The sequence below is a fragment of the Vespula vulgaris genome, chromosome 2, assembly GCF_905475345.1.
Source record: "Vespula vulgaris chromosome 2, iyVesVulg1.1, whole genome shotgun sequence".
NCBI classification, from domain to species: Eukaryota; Metazoa; Arthropoda; class Insecta; order Hymenoptera; family Vespidae; genus Vespula; species Vespula vulgaris.
In genome coordinates this window covers 12840097-12857810 of record NC_066587.1, presented here as the reverse complement: position 1 = coordinate 12857810, position 17714 = coordinate 12840097, and the positions used below count along the sequence as shown (strand labels likewise).

The 17714-nt window shown below is 38.4% G+C and overlaps 3 protein-coding genes across 7 annotated transcripts in view; 2 read left to right on the top strand and 1 right to left on the bottom strand.

Annotated features, from left to right (window-relative positions):
- The first annotated feature begins 1742 nt into the window (after nt 1–1742).
- Nucleotides 1743–3988, top strand: LOC127072686 (eukaryotic translation initiation factor 3 subunit D). The gene is made up of 3 exons (XM_051013278.1): nt 1743–2016; nt 2088–2133; nt 2328–3988. The coding sequence occupies exons 1-3, from the start codon at nt 1849–1851 to the stop codon at nt 3791–3793; spliced, it is 1680 nt and encodes a 559-aa protein (XP_050869235.1). The 5' UTR covers nt 1743–1848; the 3' UTR covers nt 3794–3988.
- Nucleotides 3973–6162, bottom strand: LOC127072691 (uncharacterized). 3 transcript variants are annotated; one of them, XM_051013283.1, is made up of 4 exons: nt 5488–5976; nt 5217–5334; nt 5058–5141; nt 3973–4926 (listed from the first exon to the last, which is right to left on the bottom strand). In XM_051013283.1, the coding sequence occupies exons 1-4, from the start codon at nt 5542–5544 to the stop codon at nt 4049–4051; spliced, it is 1137 nt and encodes a 378-aa protein (XP_050869240.1). In that variant the 5' UTR covers nt 5545–5976; the 3' UTR covers nt 3973–4048. The 3 variants fall into 3 exon arrangements, with proteins under 3 accessions (XP_050869240.1, XP_050869241.1, XP_050869243.1); XM_051013284.1 differs by having other exon boundaries at nt 5217–5311; nt 5488–5626; XM_051013286.1 differs by lacking the exons at nt 5058–5141; nt 5217–5334 and having other exon boundaries at nt 5488–6162.
- Nucleotides 6163–6488: 326 nt separating this feature from the next.
- LOC127072681 (myosin heavy chain, non-muscle) overlaps nt 6489–17714 on the top strand; it is a 26435-nt gene continuing 15209 nt past the window's right edge. For 2 of the 3 annotated variants that reach the window (XM_051013271.1, XM_051013269.1), the window contains exon 1: nt 6489–7627. In XM_051013271.1, the coding sequence (XP_050869228.1) occupies nt 7271–7627 (357 nt within the window). In that variant the 5' untranslated portion in view covers nt 6489–7270. The remainder of the gene's footprint in view (nt 7628–17714) is intronic. The other variant, XM_051013270.1, reaches the window with a different exon arrangement.

The following is a 17714-nucleotide window of genomic DNA, read 5'->3' as shown; positions in this document are numbered from 1 at the left end:
TAGATTTTCTTTTATCGAATTAACGCACAGATATTTACAACGTTTCATTTCTTATCGTATTTATACAACTTTTACAAGCACACATGCTCCCTTCTTTCTAGAATTTTCTTTGCTGATTAAATAAGATCAACAGTTTTTTATGAATATACTTCAACGATATCCTTGTTTATCAACATACATATGTATCGTACTTTCTTTCGCGATCTTACATTTCGAACTCGCTCTTTCTCTCCCCGGTCCAACGATCCAGGTGCCCACCCGGTTAGTTGGTATCCACAGGATCTCGCCAACCATCTGTCCATTTCCGTCTCTCTTCGATTACATTCTTTCGTACGACCTCTCTTTCTGTGAATCTTTCTGGGGAACCGTTGCTTTCGAAAAGAAATACGAGACAGCCTTTCTTAGATCCGCACTGCTCCATTAGTTTTATGGACAACAAATTGCTCCAGACAGCTGTCTTTAAGCATTTCTTTTCTTTTTTTTTTTTGTATACACACTAACGTCTTCGTATACGATGACTTTGTATCATACGTTAGAATTAATCAATAATTTTTAATCATTTCTCATAACAAAATCGTTGATTATTATTACCTCGACCGAAGTAAAAAATTGTTCTCGTTTATCGGCGAGCCCAAATTTTTCAGTTTCAAACCAAAAGTTCTTTTTATTATTCCAATAGAAGATTGATCTCAATAAAAAGTGCGTTTTCCGAAATTCATCCTTAAAAGTATAAGTTTTTGGGGCACCCGGTACGAAAGTTCATCTGCCGCTGTTCCATAGCTATACACACGTATAAGTAGACACATATGTACATATATACATATATACTTCCTGAGGTCAAGTATCTCGGACCCTCGATGGACAAAGGAACGCTCTTTTACGATTATGACGCAGGGATAAGCGACGATGGCTACGAAGATCGTGAACACCTGGTCATGAGTCATGAGTACTGAAATATAACGTACTCTATCCGCCCACGCATCACTTTTCTTTTTAACCTACTACTCGATCGTCGATTCGACTTGGTCTGCTAGTACTTAACGATAAGAATATTTTTACGTTATATAAACTAATGGATAAATTGACGTTTATCTTTTTCCAAGAACTATATCATTCGTAGGAATACTTTATTAAGTCTAATGCCAAGTCATGTTTTTTAATTAATGTATGCCATTTTTACGATCAACATTCGAGGACTTCTATGCTCGTGATGTTAATTTAATGTTAATGTAATATATAAGTTTTTGCATACGTTTAAAAATGCAAAAGAATGCAAAGTTAAGATGAATCAGCGCTCTAGTATAATTACGGAGCTCTTCTTACGTTTAATTTTCAAATGGCCACAAACGTCAGATTACTCCGACGATAATATGATCAGACACATTAATATCTTTTGAACACCCGGTATAGATGGTTTCCCTGGAAACCATCAGAGAACAACAGTACTTTTCTGTAGCGATTTAAACCGTTCGTTTCGTCGCTATCTTCCAACGTGAGAAACGAAGTTCCTAGATATCCGACGTTGTTATTGGTTCGATATTCCTTGATCTTGTATTGGTCGAATAAATAACAAAATGCGCAATTGTTTGTTTACTTATTAAAATGCGAGTAATAATAAAATTCTTTTTTACGACGAACAATGTAGAAAACGTTTCTTACTCGTTCGTTTTATTGTGCATGTGCCTTTAAGCGTATCGTCATGCGGAATTTTCAACGAAACGGAAATACGCGTTCTATCGTAACCTAACGAAAATGGCGGTACCGGTCTTTCCGGCGTGAACACTCGCGACACGATGCCAAGTGTATTCCGTTGAGTGATTTTTATGCGTATTTAATTCAACGATTACAATGGACGAAGTTGTAGAATTGGACGATTGCGATCAAAAAGAAAAAAGAGCGCATTTCCAAGCGCCGGCAATTCAACATAATCCTGACGGCTGGGGCCCATGTGAATTGCCAGATCAATTTAAAGATATTCCTTATCAACCATTTTCGAAAGGCGACAGGCTAGGAAAAGTAAGATGACACATATGCCTTTTCGCTCGATTATCTTAATCAATTTTCACATAAACATTTCTTCGTTTTAGATCTGCGATTGGACTGCACCAGCATTTCAAGACAAGAAATTTCCAAGTTCGTATTTTTTTTTGTTTGTACGTTCGTATTATACGTTTACGTCATGTGTCTCCTTTGTCATTGATCGCTTTTTAAAAGATATAGTTATTTGTAAGGAATACTTATCTATAAAGACGTTGCGACAAAGATGTTCTACTTACTAGAATGTTTTCGTTTGGCCATGGTTCGATACTGGTATTACGATTTTGCAGACAAGTACACTTCTCAATTTGGCTCGGGAAGTCAATATGCTTACTATCACGACGAAGATGAAAGTACTTTCCACCTTGTGGATACAACAAGAGTGCAGAAGCCACCTTATCAACGTGGCAGGTTCAGGCACAACCAGCGTAATTTGCGCGGACGTGGAGGCCAGCGTGGTGCTTTGAGTCAGATGCAGCAGCTAGGTAAATTAAAGCTACGCGAACGCGAACGCAAGGGACAAACAAAACGTTGGGGTAGGCAGCAGGGATTAAGAAATCACAAGAATCAACCACCCATCAAGATTCGAGACGCTTCTGTCACCGTACGACCCGATTGGGTGACCATAGAAGAGATGGATTTCCCGAGATTAGCTAAACTCTCATTACCCAGTGTTAAAGATGGAGAAGACATACTCTGTTGTGGATCTCTAGAGTATTACGACAAAACTTATGACAGAGTAAATGTCAAGAATGAGAAACCGTTGCAAAGAATCGACCGTATCTTCCATACCGTTACTACTACCGATGATCCTATTATCCGTAAGCTATCGAAGACCGAGGGCAACGTCTATGCCACTGATGCCATACTCGCTACAATCATGTGCTGCACTCGTAGTAATTATTCATGGGATATAGTGATCGAAAAAATCGGAGACAAGCTTTTCTTTGATAAACGAGACAATACAGAATTCGATCTTTTGACTGTAAACGAAACTAGCGTGGAACCACCGCAGGATGACGGAAATTCCTTAAATTCTCCAAGGAATCTGGCATTAGAGGCCACGTTTATTAATCATAATTTCTCGCAGCAGGTGCTTAAATCCAACGAACCACGTCACAAGTTCGACGAAGGAAATCCTTTCATCTCCGAAGAGGAGGAGAGTGACGTAGCCAGCGTTGCTTATCGCTATCGTAAATGGGATCTGAACAATGGCATCGTGTTAGTTGCTCGATGCGAACACGATGCCGTGATGCAAGGCCCGAATAACGAAACGCAATTTCTAACTATTAAAGCATTGAACGAATGGGATTCCAAACTTGCAAATGGTGTGGAATGGCGCCAGAAGTTGGATACCCAACGCGGTGCAGTACTAGCTAATGAACTTAGAAATAATGCTTGCAAATTAGCCAAGTGGACTGTTCAAGCAATATTAGCTGGATCCGATCAATTGAAATTCGGATACGTTTCACGTGCGATCGTACGTGATTCTAGCAAACACGTAATTCTTGGTACCCAACAGTATAAGCCCAATGAATTTGCCACTCAAATTAATTTGAATATGGATAATGCCTGGGGTATATTGAGATGTATCATTGACATTTGTATGAAGCAAAAGGATGGGAAATACTTGATTATGAAGGATCCTAATAAGCCCATGATTCGTTTGTACGATATACCTGACAATACTTTCGAGAGCGAAGGAGAGGAAGACGAAGACGAAGACGAACCTACGAACGACGCATTCCAAAGTTAACGGAAGAGAACAGCGATCGTCCGAGGAACCTTATATATCGTGAATTATTTCGTCAGTCAGTTACAAGTGCGCGCCCGCTAAACGGCGTGTTTTATTCGAATCTTCGAAGTAATTTATATCGAATGGTCAAATTCCATCTTCGTTGTCAGGACAAGAGGATCCTCATAAAAGTAATAAAATTATATAAACGCAAAACTTTTCTACGTTTAATGATACATCAGATCGTTGTTCATTCATTTATTGGATCTATGCCGATTATTCGTTCACATCCATACTTCTGATAACGTAGGTGATTTTACGTATGACCGCTTCCAGCATCGCGTCGGTAATTTCATGGTATAAGACAAATCTAACGGTCGTTCTCGTTAGAGGCAAACATTTTATCATTATTCGATCGTCCTCCACATCCTCTTGAACTTGTAGAAGCCTTTCTGCAAAATTCACCGAAGTTATGAATTTAGAACGTATATTTACAAAAACTATATTTGTCTGTACAGTTTTCTCGTCGACGGTGAACGTTTCGGAGTTTAAATCGTTGATCGCTCGTGCGATGAGAGCTGCTCTTTTATGGTCTTCTTTCAACAAAGGTACGATTTCTTCTAGAGCCACGAGTCCAGCAGCCGCGATAATACCAACCTGTCTCATTCCTCCACCTAAAACCTTTCGTATTCTCCTTGCTTTGTTGATAAAGCATTTGTCTCCGCATAATAAGGAACCGATCGGTGCCCCCAAACCCTTGCTTAAACAAAACGTGACCGAATCGAATGCAGACACGAGATCTTTAGCCGACACGTTAGATGCCGTTACAACATTCCATATTCTTGCTCCATCTAAATGTAATTTAAGATCGCAAGATTTGGCTAATCCAGCCAATTCTATGATCCAATCCTGTGGCACGATCTTACCATTAATCGTATTTTCTACGATTACCAATTTCGAGATTGGTTCGTGCAATCTATCGTTACGAAGTTTGTTTCGAAGTAACGCTAGATCGAAGCTTCCGTCAGGTTTATTTGGTAAAGGACACAAAGTTACACCTCCTAATTGAGCAGCACCACCTTGCTCGTGTAAAATCGTATGAGATTCCTCGCCGCAATAAGCTTCGCTTCCACGTACGTCGCAGTGAGTCATAACTGTAACCAAATAGATACCAGATAGATAATTGATATTCCTGTTCGATATACGTTGTTCGTATTTACGTCGAAGTAGACCTTCGCGTAGATATGCATGTATTTATGTTATACATGAAAACACGACTACCGACTGGCGATTAAATTTCCCATTGTCCCGGAAGTAACGAAAAGCGCAGCTTCTTTCCCCATCAATGTCGCAGCCTTTTCTTCTAATTCTAAAATAATTGTAATATATAGAACGAACGTACGTACGATGTAAACCTTCTTTAAACCGACTAATATTGAAATACTTTTTACTGTTGGATCTTCCTCGTAAACGTCATCCCCTACTTCTGCGTTGAACATAGCAAGTCGCATCGCTTTAGTCGGTTTGGTAAGTGTATCGCTTCGTAAATCAACAACGGTATACTACGATTAGAAAAGTAAAAATGGAACTGTGTTCAAAGTTACCGTTTCATGAAAGTAATTCATTTTATCGTTATGTAATACTCGTTTAAAAAAATTTACGATAATGTTTCCATTCGATCGCAACGATAAATTGTTAAATGCACTTTTTCTTACTTTTTTCTCCACCTCGGACGTTTCGAAAAACCAGTATCCTTTTGAAATGTCGGACATTTTGTATGATACTTTTCATAAACAAGTTATTTTGATGGTACTTGCTGCCTTTCGTAGCAGAAAATAAATTTGATAAAGAATGACAGGAAGTAAAGTGTTATTTACTTATTGCTTGTTACATCCGTCGCTAGTTTTGATTTATAACAGGAGATGCCGCTTTTTATACGTACAAGAATAGGAGAAGACATAGAAATCGTTTTTGTAACAACAAAAGATACTATGGTTATTCAAAATTTTCAAATTAACATACATTGGGGGTGCAAATTGTTCCAAATAAGAAATAACGCTTCGTAATTGGTCCATTAAGTGCGCCAATCAAAGAATACCTTTCGCGAAATGTAAAACGCTAATTGGAGGAATGTTGAGAACGTACTCGACAGTTTCATACGATACAGTATTACGATCGATGATTCTTAATATTGTATCGACGACGATAAAAGTTATTCGAGTAGCCCGCAAACGTAATTCTCGCAACAGAAATAAAAAATTTTAAATACGATACGATCGTTCAGCCATTAGCATATTTTCCACGAATCGGAAGGCTCCGATTTCGTTCCGCGACGCGACGCGCGCGCCATCTCCGAGAGATAATCTGTTGAAAACACATCGACGACGTAGCCGAAGGTAATCTCGACGTTTTACCGTTGAAACCGTCGCGAATGCCACGTGGCTTCGTTCGGAACTGCAAACGGCTCGAATTCAAAGATAGAGAGAGGGAAGGAGACAGAAAAATAGTAGGGTAAAAGGTGCGTGCGTGCGTACGCAAATACGTAAGAGGAAAAGGGAGAGGAAGAGGGAGAAGCGAGTAGGAGAGAAAGATATCGGTTGAAACACGGTGGTGGGGAGGATTGGTAGAGGGAACGGTGAAAGAGAGCATGTCGGCAGAGAATGGAGAAGGAGAAGGATAGAGTATGAGAGCGAGAGGGTGGGAGGATGAAAGGAGGTAGAAGCATGCGGTGGAAGGACTCGTTCGGTCGGAGAATCGAGACAGTCGGAAACGGTAAGGCCGAGACCAGCGAAGATTAGCCAGAACTGGCTGGTTCGTCGTCGTCGTCGTCGTCGTCGTCGTCGTCGTCGTGGTCGTCGCCGTCGCCGTCGTCGTCGTCGTGTCGTGTCGTTGTCGGCGCGTGAGAGTAACGAGAGAAAGAGAGAGCACGAGTGAGAGCTATCGAACGCATGAGAGGGAGGGTGGGAGAGAAAGGGAAAGAGAAGGAACGAGAGATAGCGATAGAGAAAGAGAGGAGGAGCAGCGACGTATGCTAGAGAGTGAACACGCTCCCCGGTGGGTCTTCTTACATATGCGGTGCGATCTCGTCGCACCTCTACTACACTACCACTACCTACTACTATCACCGACACTGTAGCTACGGCCGAGGAAAACGAGCCGTGCTCGAAGACGGAGGTCGACGCGTTGAAACAGACGCTCCCGTGGACGGGCTCGAGTGTACGGTGCGTCGTGCGTAACGAACATCGACAAACTTCGGAAGGAGTCGTCTTCGTCGTGATCGTCACCGTCACCGTCGCCGTCGCCGTTGTCATCGTCGTGCTGCCGTGTCGTCGCCGTCCTTGTCGTCCTCCTCGATCACTCTTCGGTTCGTGCAGGTCCGATAGTTAACAAAGAAAGAGATAGTAGATAATTAGAAAAGGAGAAAAGGAGTGAGTGAGGAACCAAGAGAGAGGCGTACTTGCTCGATCGCATTGTGTGCGCGCTTACTACCAAACAAAGATGGCGGACATAGACTCGAGGGTAGACCGGTCGGATCCGGAATTGAGATTCTTGTCAGTGGACAGAAACAGTTTCAACGATCCGGCTACCCAAGCAGAATGGACGCAAAAGAAGTTGGTTTGGGTGCCTCACGAGACGCAGGGCTTCGTCGCCGCCGGTATCAAAGGCGAACGCGGCGACGAGGTCGAAGTGGAAATCGCGGAGACCGGCAAGCGCGTCCACGTCGCCAAGGACGACATCCAAAAGATGAACCCGCCAAAGTTCGACAAGGTCGAGGATATGGCGGAGCTCACGTGCCTCAACGAGGCCTCCGTCCTGCATAATCTAAAGGATCGTTATTACTCCGGTCTCATTTACGTGAGTAGACTACAATTATATATATATATCTCTCTTTCTTTCTCACTCTTTTCTTTCTTCTCTTAATAGCAAACAACATCGAAGAAGTAACCGACCTCGTGGAGGTCGTGAGCGTCGCCTCTCTCTTTCTCTTTCTATCTCTCTCTCTCTCTCTCTCTCTCTCTCTCTCTCTCTCTCTCTCTCCCTCTTCTTATTCGGAGAATCGACTTGTTGGCCATTTCGTGCGTGCCTAAAGATAGGTCGACACAGGACGGCAACATGTCCTTTTCGATTGAAATTAATCTCAAGCTAGCGCGCGCTTTCGTCGAATTAGGAGAGAGAACTTCGCGTCACAGGTTAAAACGTTAAAGTCGTCGTCGTCGTCGTCGTCGTCGTCGTCGATGCCGTTGCCGCCGCCGTTGCGGTCGCGGTCGCGGTCATCGTCATTGCCGGTTAAAACGCCCCTTAAAAATGCCGCTTAAAACGTCGCTGTCATTGGTCGTAGTAACCAAGCGCCTCTCCTGTGTTTCCTGCCTATAAGGAAGGTACACCTACTCTCTCTATCTCTTTTTCCTTCTTCACTCTTTCTCTCTCTCTCTCTCTCTTTTTCACACACGGACATATGTCTTACCATTCTTATCGTTAACACGATTTGTTTTCCATGATATTTTTCAAATGCTATGAGAGATATCTACGAACAAATAATATCGAAAGTTCTTCTTTTCTTTGCGCGTATCCAACGCAGGAGATATCCAATTACCAAGCGACCGCCCACGACGAGCGTCGCCGTTGTTTCTAACGATGACAACAGACTCTTCTTCTCTCTCTTTCTCTCTCTTTTCTTTCTTTCTTTCTTTCTTTCTATCTCTTACCTTCTTTTTCTACTTTTTTTTTCTTTTTCTTTTTTTTTATTTTTCTTACTACTACTACTACATTTACTCTCGCAATGAGAACGAGAACGACCTTTCAAGAAGACGGATCGATTGGATCGACGAGCCAACATTCGTTTCGTCGAGCGAACGCTTTTTTCATTCCGTCGCTCACGTTCGTTGGCCGGCATACGCGCGCGAGAGAGAGAGAGAGAAAGAAAGAGAGAGATCGGTGGGAGAGCACGATGACAACGAACGATCTGTCATTTTAGCAGCGTGGAGATATACGTCACGCAACATTACAATGATGCACGGTTCAAACTTCAGAAGGACTTGAGACAGAAACACAGAGAAAGTTTCTTACGATAGGGATATCTTCTTTTACTTTTGAATTTACCGCCATTCAAATTTTCCCTCGTTTTTCGACAAATAAAAAATGGCGAATTGTGCTAGAGTAAAGTTTCGTTTTTCATTGGTAGATGAAAAGAAGTATCGGTATAGTCCTATTTTTTCGTTTTCTTTTTTTTTTTTAAATAATTTTTTAACCAGGGACTTGTTTCGCCGATAATTCTTTCTATTTTTCGATATCTTGAAATTATAGTAGAAAAATAGATACGTATCGATGATTCTCGTAATTACTTCGTATCTGAGTGAACAAATTCCATGAAATTCTTCACGAACGATGACACTTCAATTTCGATTCTCGTTCTCTCCTCTCTTTCTCTCCCTTCGTCGATTCGTCGATACAGCCGATAGAAATTGGGCGGGGTCGTTCGTATAGAATTTTGCGAGATTCCAGTATAAGCGAACAAGTGACTTGTGTACGTATGTGCATATATGTATATACGTATTTATGTATGTGTGCGCTAGTTTCTTCGAAGTATTTTTGCTTATCGCTATATGATAAGAAACTTCACTCACCTCACCTTCCTCGGAGATCGTGACTCACGCTAATTTTAACCATATTCGATTATACGCACTCGTTAATTTAAAAACTGTCACTAATCATTCATATTTATCGCTGTGATTTACTTTATCATTAAAATTTTTCAAAAATATGATTATCAATTTTATATAAAAATTCTTAGATTTATCTGGTATTATGTAGAATGTTATTATCTGAACAAAAGTACACACAGAAAAATATTGTAAATTTACATTGAAAAAGAAAAAACAGATGAACTCGAATAGCAATTATCGGTAATAATTCTGATTGACACTCAGCGGCGTTAAACTTTCTACTCGTAAAATTATGACAAATACGAGTTGAATTTAAACGCTTCCGGAATTTGGAAAATCCTGAATGGAGAACGGACAAATGATGCGTGTAAAACGTTCGTTACGAAAGGATCGATCGTTTCGTGAAAGAATTTGGGACGCTTTAAACATTTTGTTACGAAACGACGTAACGACGACTACATTCCTTCCTTTGGTGTTCTCCGTATGTTCTTGCTACATATACCAAATACGACGTAACTACGTTCCATTGTATTGATGTCGTTTGGTCTTCTCTATAAAGTCATTCCTATGAAGCAGTGATATTATAAGATCGTTGTCCTGAACAGACTATAGTACATTGTTTTGCGAGAGAGTCTTCTATCATGAAACTTTTTCTTATTTCTTTTCTTAAAAGCTGCACGTCCGAGCAAGAAGGCAACGCGTTCCGGTGATAGTACAAACTGATAAGATAGCAAAGCATGCAGCTGTCTTCACAAAAAAAGAAATTTTATATATATATGATACAATTAAATATATATATATATTATGATTATGATTGTTATATATATATATATATATATATATATATATATATATATGATTGTTCTCATACTACCAACAGGATGTTCAATCTTGTTCTTATGTTATCATGTAATTTATATAGAGCAAACTCTTAATTAAATTTATAAGAAGTATTAGAAATATTTAATAGAAAGAACTTAGGAAAATTTTCTAAGAACTTTTTCTTTCGATCCAAAACTTTTCGGAGCATTTTTATTCTTGAATTTGGCAAACGGAGATTTGCCAGGAAAAAATAAATGACGTTTATTATTGCAATTGACGAATCATTAACATTTTTTACCCCGTCGAGTTTCATCGACGGAGAACTTTGTTTCTTCGTTCTTAGACTCTAAAGTCTAATTGGTGCACGTCTAAATATCTACCACATGCATAAATATATATATACGTACATACATAGATGCATACGTTGAATATTTAGATTGGTTATCATTGTTTTTTCTTCAACTCGTAAAGTGCATACGACGCATATCATTAAATGCACACATCTTTCGTATCGAAGTTTCTCGTATTTCTTCTTCGAAGTCATTTGTTTTCTTCCGAAGAAAAGAATCTTTGGAAGAATTTCCTTTTCTTTTTCATTTCTTTCTCTCTCTCACTCTCTTTTTTTATTTTTATTTTAATATCGTTTATTTTAACGTCGCATTCGCATATTTTTGTATAGATAAGAAAAATAGAAATGTGTCGAGAGAAATTGGAAGCTTGTCTTAAAAATTTTTCGGTTGAACTTGTGGAACGAACGAATGTCAGTGCTCGTAGTGACTCACGCCTGACTGATTCAGCGATCGTGATCCGACAGAAGTGGGGGAGGAACGGTGGGAGAGGATGGGAAGAAGGACAAGATGGAAACAGGTGGGGCGGGGGCGGTAAATTACAAGAATCTCTTGTGTGTTCCATCCATACCGATTCGTTTTTGAGCCAAGAATCAAATCATCTATCGTATACGACGTATTCGAAGAAGACCTTGTAAATTTGGTACTATCTTTATTTTCTAGCGTTGAATAATAACGCAACAATTCCCTGATGAACGTATACGTGTGTCTAGAAAATTCGTTCTCTCGTATTACCAATTCGTCAGCAAATTATTTTGTAATGTCTTCGAGAGCACGAGATTGGCTCGTCTTTCCTTTCCTTTTATTTACTTTTTCTTTATTTTTTTTTTTTGTTCTTTTTTCTTCTCTTTCGTTCTTTTTTTTTTTTTTTTTATAAATTCTTGAAACTCTTCTCGCTCGACTTGCTGATAAAGATAAAAGCTGAAACAAGCTGTATGTGTGTATGTATATATATATATTGCTTAGATTTTTAATGACGAATTTTCATCCAGAAATCTCTATTATCTCGATCGGAGTAGAACACAGGTCGTAGACTTTGCTTCGATTAATATTCATCGTATACTACGTGTACTAGTCGCACACACGAGAGAGAAGAAACGCGATCGTGCATGTCAAAGTAACGGCTGGACTATGAATTACGAAGAGAAGAGGAAAGGGGATAGATTACATTTTGGAATTTTCCTGCTAGTTTCTCCGAGGACGAACTTGCGACGTAAGATATTGGAGAAACTTTGTCTTATATATCAACTTATAGAGGAATATACCTATGCACGGAACGAAGGATTTAATGTAGTCATAGAATTTATTAAGAGAAAACTAAAAAAAAAAAAAAAAGAGAAAAAACACAAAACAGCTGACGTGTTCAATGAACGTCAATTTGAGCGACGAATTACGTTACTTGAATCCAAACCAACGTAACTATCTTAAATTGGGCACGTCGGTTATAAACCGTCCATACTGATAAGACTATAAATTAGTAATGATAAACAACGAAAAAGAGAGAAAGGAGTCGCCGAATGCGTCATAATATACATATATGTAGTTATATATAAATAATGTCAGGAGAGAAAGAAGAGATGAAAGAAATCTCTAAAAACTTTCGCGAATAAAATGGTGATTTTTTTCTTTTTATATATATATAAAACGAGAGGAAATATATTTTTCGCGATTACAGATGGATAGACGGTGGTACGTTGACCATAAAATTATGTCTCTGTTGTGTAACGATCGAGAACTCTCTCTCACTTGTTCGTCGTTATCCCAAACCTTATACGGTACGAATTCGAACGATCTTATTTCTTCTTACCTTTTACGGTAAAAGACACGTTTAATCCTATTACTAGTAGTTAGTTGCCGTTGAGAGTATCTCTCATCGATGATGAGATAATTATTATTGCCAAAACAGTTTAAATCGAAGGTAATAAAGAGAATCTCAAATCGATCCGAATTACGTCAGGCTAACGATCTACGTTCTCTAATAAAGTTTTATGATTTACATGTATTATCTAGCTAGCTAATAACCATCAACGTATGTATATGTGTACATAGTATAGAACGACGCACTATGCTATTTATCGCCTACGTATTTCGAGTAACAACCCACGTAATTTGCGTTAGAATAGATCATAGATGGTCACATTTAATTAACGTCCCCGTCCTCGTATATATGTACTCGTTTCTTCTTTCGCCCTATTCGAGCGATTCGAGTACCCTTTTCGTTTTAACTTTCCTTTTCAAGTGGGTCTGGCTAAACTTCAGCATTTCGAGTTTACTTACCGTAATGTAAAACTTTAAAGGACGTGAGTTTTCGGCTAATCCATCATTCCTGCTACTTTTTCGAGAGTATTAAAAAGATCAATGCCAGAAAATTTATTTTAAGGAAAAATTAATTCGATACATAACTTAGCAAGTCAACGATAGTTAACAAACTATGTAACGCAGGTTAAATCATTCTATTCTCATGCACACGTATACATATGTACATATATATACGCGTATACACGTATACATACATATTTAAAACTTTGTACACGTATTTAATGCGCACATTTATCAGGATAGCCTTCTCGTATAATTTTATTTCTTTCTATAACACGCATAACCATATACGTATATTCTTGAAAATATTCCATTTTAGAAATATTTTTCGTCGGATGATTCATTCCATGTATCGATCTTACGTTCTACATTTTCAAAGATAGACTAATCAAATAGTTAATCGAGTCGAGGCTAGTCAAGAATCACATACATATCTCTCAGGCAGCTTTCCATAAAAAAAGTAAAAAAAAAAAAAATGGCGTCAATATTTGTCGTGGATTCATGAAGACCCCTCTCTCTGAGCTCACTCCACCGTATACCAATGCCATGACATTGTTATTCGATAAAAGCGAGAGAGAGAAAGAGAGAGAGAGAGAGAAAGAGAGAGAGAGAAAGAGGATGGGAGGAAGGGAAAGAGAGAACGTATTCGAGGCGATCGTACGCTCTCCACGCGTTTCATTTACTCTCCGCAGCACGAAAGTATGCATGGTAATACAGGAGTGACGTCATACGCATCGGTTCTCTCACGAACACACGAGCAATCCTTCTGAAGTAGGTGACGTCATGTTCCGATACGACTAGACAAAAAAAGTATTTTTTTTTTTTCCTTGGGACGTATAATAAATATGAAAAGAAGTCGTTCAATTTTGACCGATGGCGCCGAATACGTTGTTTTCATTTTTTTCTCTTTTTTTCTTTTTTTTTTTTTTGTATTTAAACGATCTGCGCGTGTATTTGCGGCTGTGTATGCGTGCACGTGGAATGCGTCAGGATTTCGAGAGGACGCAAGATCAGCTCCACAAGCGACCCCGTGCCGCGCCCTTTCTGCCGTACACACATCGACGACAAAACTCGATAAACTTCCTTAGACTCGGCAATCGTACACGATTATCGGCTTGGAAAAATGGCGTCTCAAACAAGCTCTTTCTTTCTTTCTTTCTTTCTTTCTTTTCGTCCCTTGCAAAGATCTTTAATCCTGAATTCCAGTTTGGAATTTTGAAAGTTCTTTCTTATTCTTCATACCTCTCTTCTCGTTCTTTTCTCTATGAATTTCATAAAACGAAATATTTTTTCTCTTTCTTCATTTCTTTTTTTTTTTCTGTATAGAGGAAAGTTTTTTTAGAAGATTATTAAATAAATTTTTATTTCTCGTATATATGCGTATATACATATGTATATAATATGCATAACGGATACCGTTCCTATAGAAGATATTTAAGTTCAGAAACGTTTACGTTTCGAAGAAGTACGAAGTTACCTTCCGTTATAGAAGAGGGATTCGAAAAACCGGTTTTTACAAAATATTCTTTGGTATAGTCGGGCGACGTAGCCCGTTTCCACGCAGTATTCGATGTCCTCTGAAAGTTTCTCCCTTTAATATCTCTAGAGTATAATACTCACGATCAATACGATTGTGAGTAGTTGAATGCATCTCTGAATACCGAGTGTTGTCGAGAATAATTCTCGACGAAAAGAAGAGGAAAAATCGTAGACTAATTTGCTGATTGAATATTTTCAAAAGATAATATACCCGAGAAAAGAGAGAAATATCGATAAGAGTACTCGGTTTGATTGTCTTTGAAAAGTCGCGCTAACTTATTCGATCTATTGCCGGTTGAAATTCTAATCGCGCATGCGCAAAAAGATGCCGCGGGCATTTTAAACAGCGGTCAACGCGAATCGCGTGTAAAACAACATATCGTGCTAATGTCTAGCTTATCGAACGCGGAACTTTCCTTCAGCGTTTATTTTGTTTCCTCGTGCTTCCTTTTATACGTGAGTAATGTAGAAATACACGGAAAGATAGAATTCATTTTAAACTATAGAAACGAGAGCGTAGTATAACGACTCAAAATCATACGATGAAACTTGTTTATTTCAAGTATACAGCGCAACGAGTGTGTATCGTGCTATTATATTCAAATATAAATATAAATACGCTTACACACCACTTTATATCCTCCTTTCCATGTAGTTCAGAGTTAGCACGAATGGAGTTAACTTTTTCTGACGTATTTAACGTGCCATTCGTATGTATGTAGTATGCTCGACACGACGATAATTACGTACGACTCGTGCTACAAAAGGATTGCATCTAACTCGATGCGAAATATGACGAGACTTATACATTTACTCGATTTATAAATACTCTCGATACTCTCGATTTCTCGATTTTCTTTTCGTCGTCGTCGTGACGAGAATAAAGAGATAGAGAAATAGAGATAATGCTTGTTGGAAACGGACGAAAGAGAAACGAGACATCGAGAGAGAAAGGATAAAAAAGGAAAAGATATGTACATAGAAAGAGTAAGAAAAAGAAGAAGAAGAAGGAGTATGGAAGAAACGATTCTAGCAAGAAAGCAAAGACGAGTCCTTATAAGTACGAACGTCCTTAACCTGCTTCTTCTCGCGGTGCCTTAAAGGCACTTTGACGCAATCTTCCAAGCAAAACGAGTCGATTCCTTGCGACTTCTCAAACTCTATACCTTTTGCGATCTTTTCCATAAAAGGATCGCTTCTCTCTCTCTCTCCCTCTCTTTCTCTTTTTCTCTCTTTTTCCTCTTCTCTCTTCTTCTCTTTTCTCCTCTTTATCTATCTCTCTTTTACTTATACGTTTTATTTATCCTTATTCTGAACAGATCGAGAAAGTATCAAAGCCGACTCTCTCTCTCTCTCTCTCTCTCTCTCTCTCTCTCTCTCTCTCTCTCTCTCTCTCTCTCTCTCTCTCTCTCTCTCTCTTTCGATAAAATGAAATAGAGTTCGTGTCGTGACCCTTTAACTCTTTCGCTACGCCGGAGTTGCTCTCAGACATCTGAAACTTCATCGTATTATGCAAATTATTGGTTTCTTATTTAAATTATATCAAGTTAATATAGAATGAATTACAAATGAATAAAAAAGAGGATAAGTTAGGATAAAAAAAGAACGTTGATTGCCATGAAGATATAAAGATATGCTTAATTCAAGTAGAATTTTATTGGGTGATTATAGTCACTGTTTTAATATGCAACGAAAGTTCAATGTCGGGCAACTTTAGTCATCTTTAGTGATGAGAGTTAAAAAAAAAAAAAACATACAATTTTACGTTCTTTAACTTACAAGATAAAGTTGCGATTGTCCTTTTTTGAATTATGGATCTCAAGATTTACGAATATGTGCGAAGTTTGAATCACGTTTCGACGATGCCCTCGAAAGTATGAGTTCCATTTACGGTATTCTTAATGGTCCCTGCTATATCATACGATACATCTCGATCATTATACGATATATTCTGTTTCGTGATGTACGTACCATATCCTTTCGTCGAAGGATGCGTTTATTACGGTGGGCCATAAGCGGGTATGTTAGGCAGGTCGACAGCACGAGCCTTTCGAGACCGGTTTCGAGGACCTTCGCATGGTCTTGCCGTTGAAGGAAAAGAAGAAAAGGAACAGAAAAAGGAAAGGCAATGAAAAAAAAAAAAAAAGAAATCAAAGACAAAACTCATTTTGTGTCCTTGCAGACCCAAGACTCCAGTCAAAACTTTCTGAAATCTAGCTTGTATTATCCGACTTTTTTATTTATTTAATGTTCTCTTTCCTTTTCAGTTTTTTTTTCTTATTTTTGTTTTTTAGTTTGTAAAAAAAAAACTTTCGATTTTATTTCAAATTCGAAATCTGACGTCGTCGTTAGTTCCTTGTCTTTTTACTTTTAGTTTTTTACTTTTAGATATATGTATGATCGTCATTCTTTGTTCTCTAAGTAAATGATGAACAAAAAATAGGGGAGAACCAAACTTCTCACAAGAATGACTAATACTTGGAAGATCGTATGAGCCAGAGGGAAAGTGAACACGTGAATCACGTCGTAGGTAGTCTGGGAAACAGGTGTGACGATGTTGCTACCCATTGAAACACGTGGAAGAATCTTTGTGTAAATTCACTAGACGATTATTATCCTTTTTAGAATGATTCTATAACGTTAATATAAATACGATATCAGAAGAACTTGAGCTGATACTTCATTGAGATATTTAAGTTCATATTAAAAAATAATAAATAGATAACGTTCCTTAAATTTTATTTACACTTTTCTAAACCGATTTTCTGTATTTTCTAAACTCATAGCATCGTCAATAGAAAAAAAAATATATTAATACGATATTAAAAGCTTTTATTTCATTGAAAGATTCAAGCTCGTGTGCAAATCGTATTAAAAAAAAAAAAAAACGACGTCCTCTAAATTTCATCCACACTTTTATAAATTGATTCTATAAACTTTCTAATCTCATCGTATCGGCAAAGAAAAAAGAAAAGATGATGCAAACGTTATTACTTGATTTTTTCGAAAGTTGAAAAATTCACGCATATCCAAAGTTCGATTTCGAGCGAGATTCTCGTCTCTTGTCCGAGTATCCGCATAATGTTATAGCGCTATTTTAAATCGTTTCTCGTCAGCATGCGCATAAATCAATGAAGACGTGTCACGACCTCACTAATTATTTATTCTCTCGAGGACAAACGCGGAAATCGGTGTCGATGCATAATCATTTCAGTTTCATACTTTTTATCGCTTTAATCGAATAAATTAATT

Bases quoted from the DNA above. Each gene is read 5' to 3' on its own strand.
- LOC127072686 (XM_051013278.1), top strand. From the start codon at position 1,849: ATGGACGAAGTTGTAGAATTGGACGATTGCGATCAAAAAGAAAAAAGA. The intron at 2,017-2,087 runs GTAAGATGACAC...TCTTCGTTTTAG, and splicing joins AAGGCGACAGGCTAGGAAAA to ATCTGCGATTGGACTGCACC. The intron at 2,134-2,327 runs GTTCGTATTTTT...ACGATTTTGCAG, and splicing joins TCAAGACAAGAAATTTCCAA to ACAAGTACACTTCTCAATTT.
- LOC127072691 (XM_051013283.1), bottom strand. From the start codon at position 5,544: ATGTCCGACATTTCAAAAGGATACTGGTTTTTCGAAACGTCCGAGGTG. The intron at 5,335-5,487 runs GTAAGAAAAAGT...TTCTAATCGTAG, and splicing joins CGTCCGAGGTGGAGAAAAAA to TATACCGTTGTTGATTTACG. The intron at 4,927-5,057 runs GTCGGTAGTCGT...ATTTGGTTACAG, and splicing joins AATGGGAAATTTAATCGCCA to TTATGACTCACTGCGACGTA.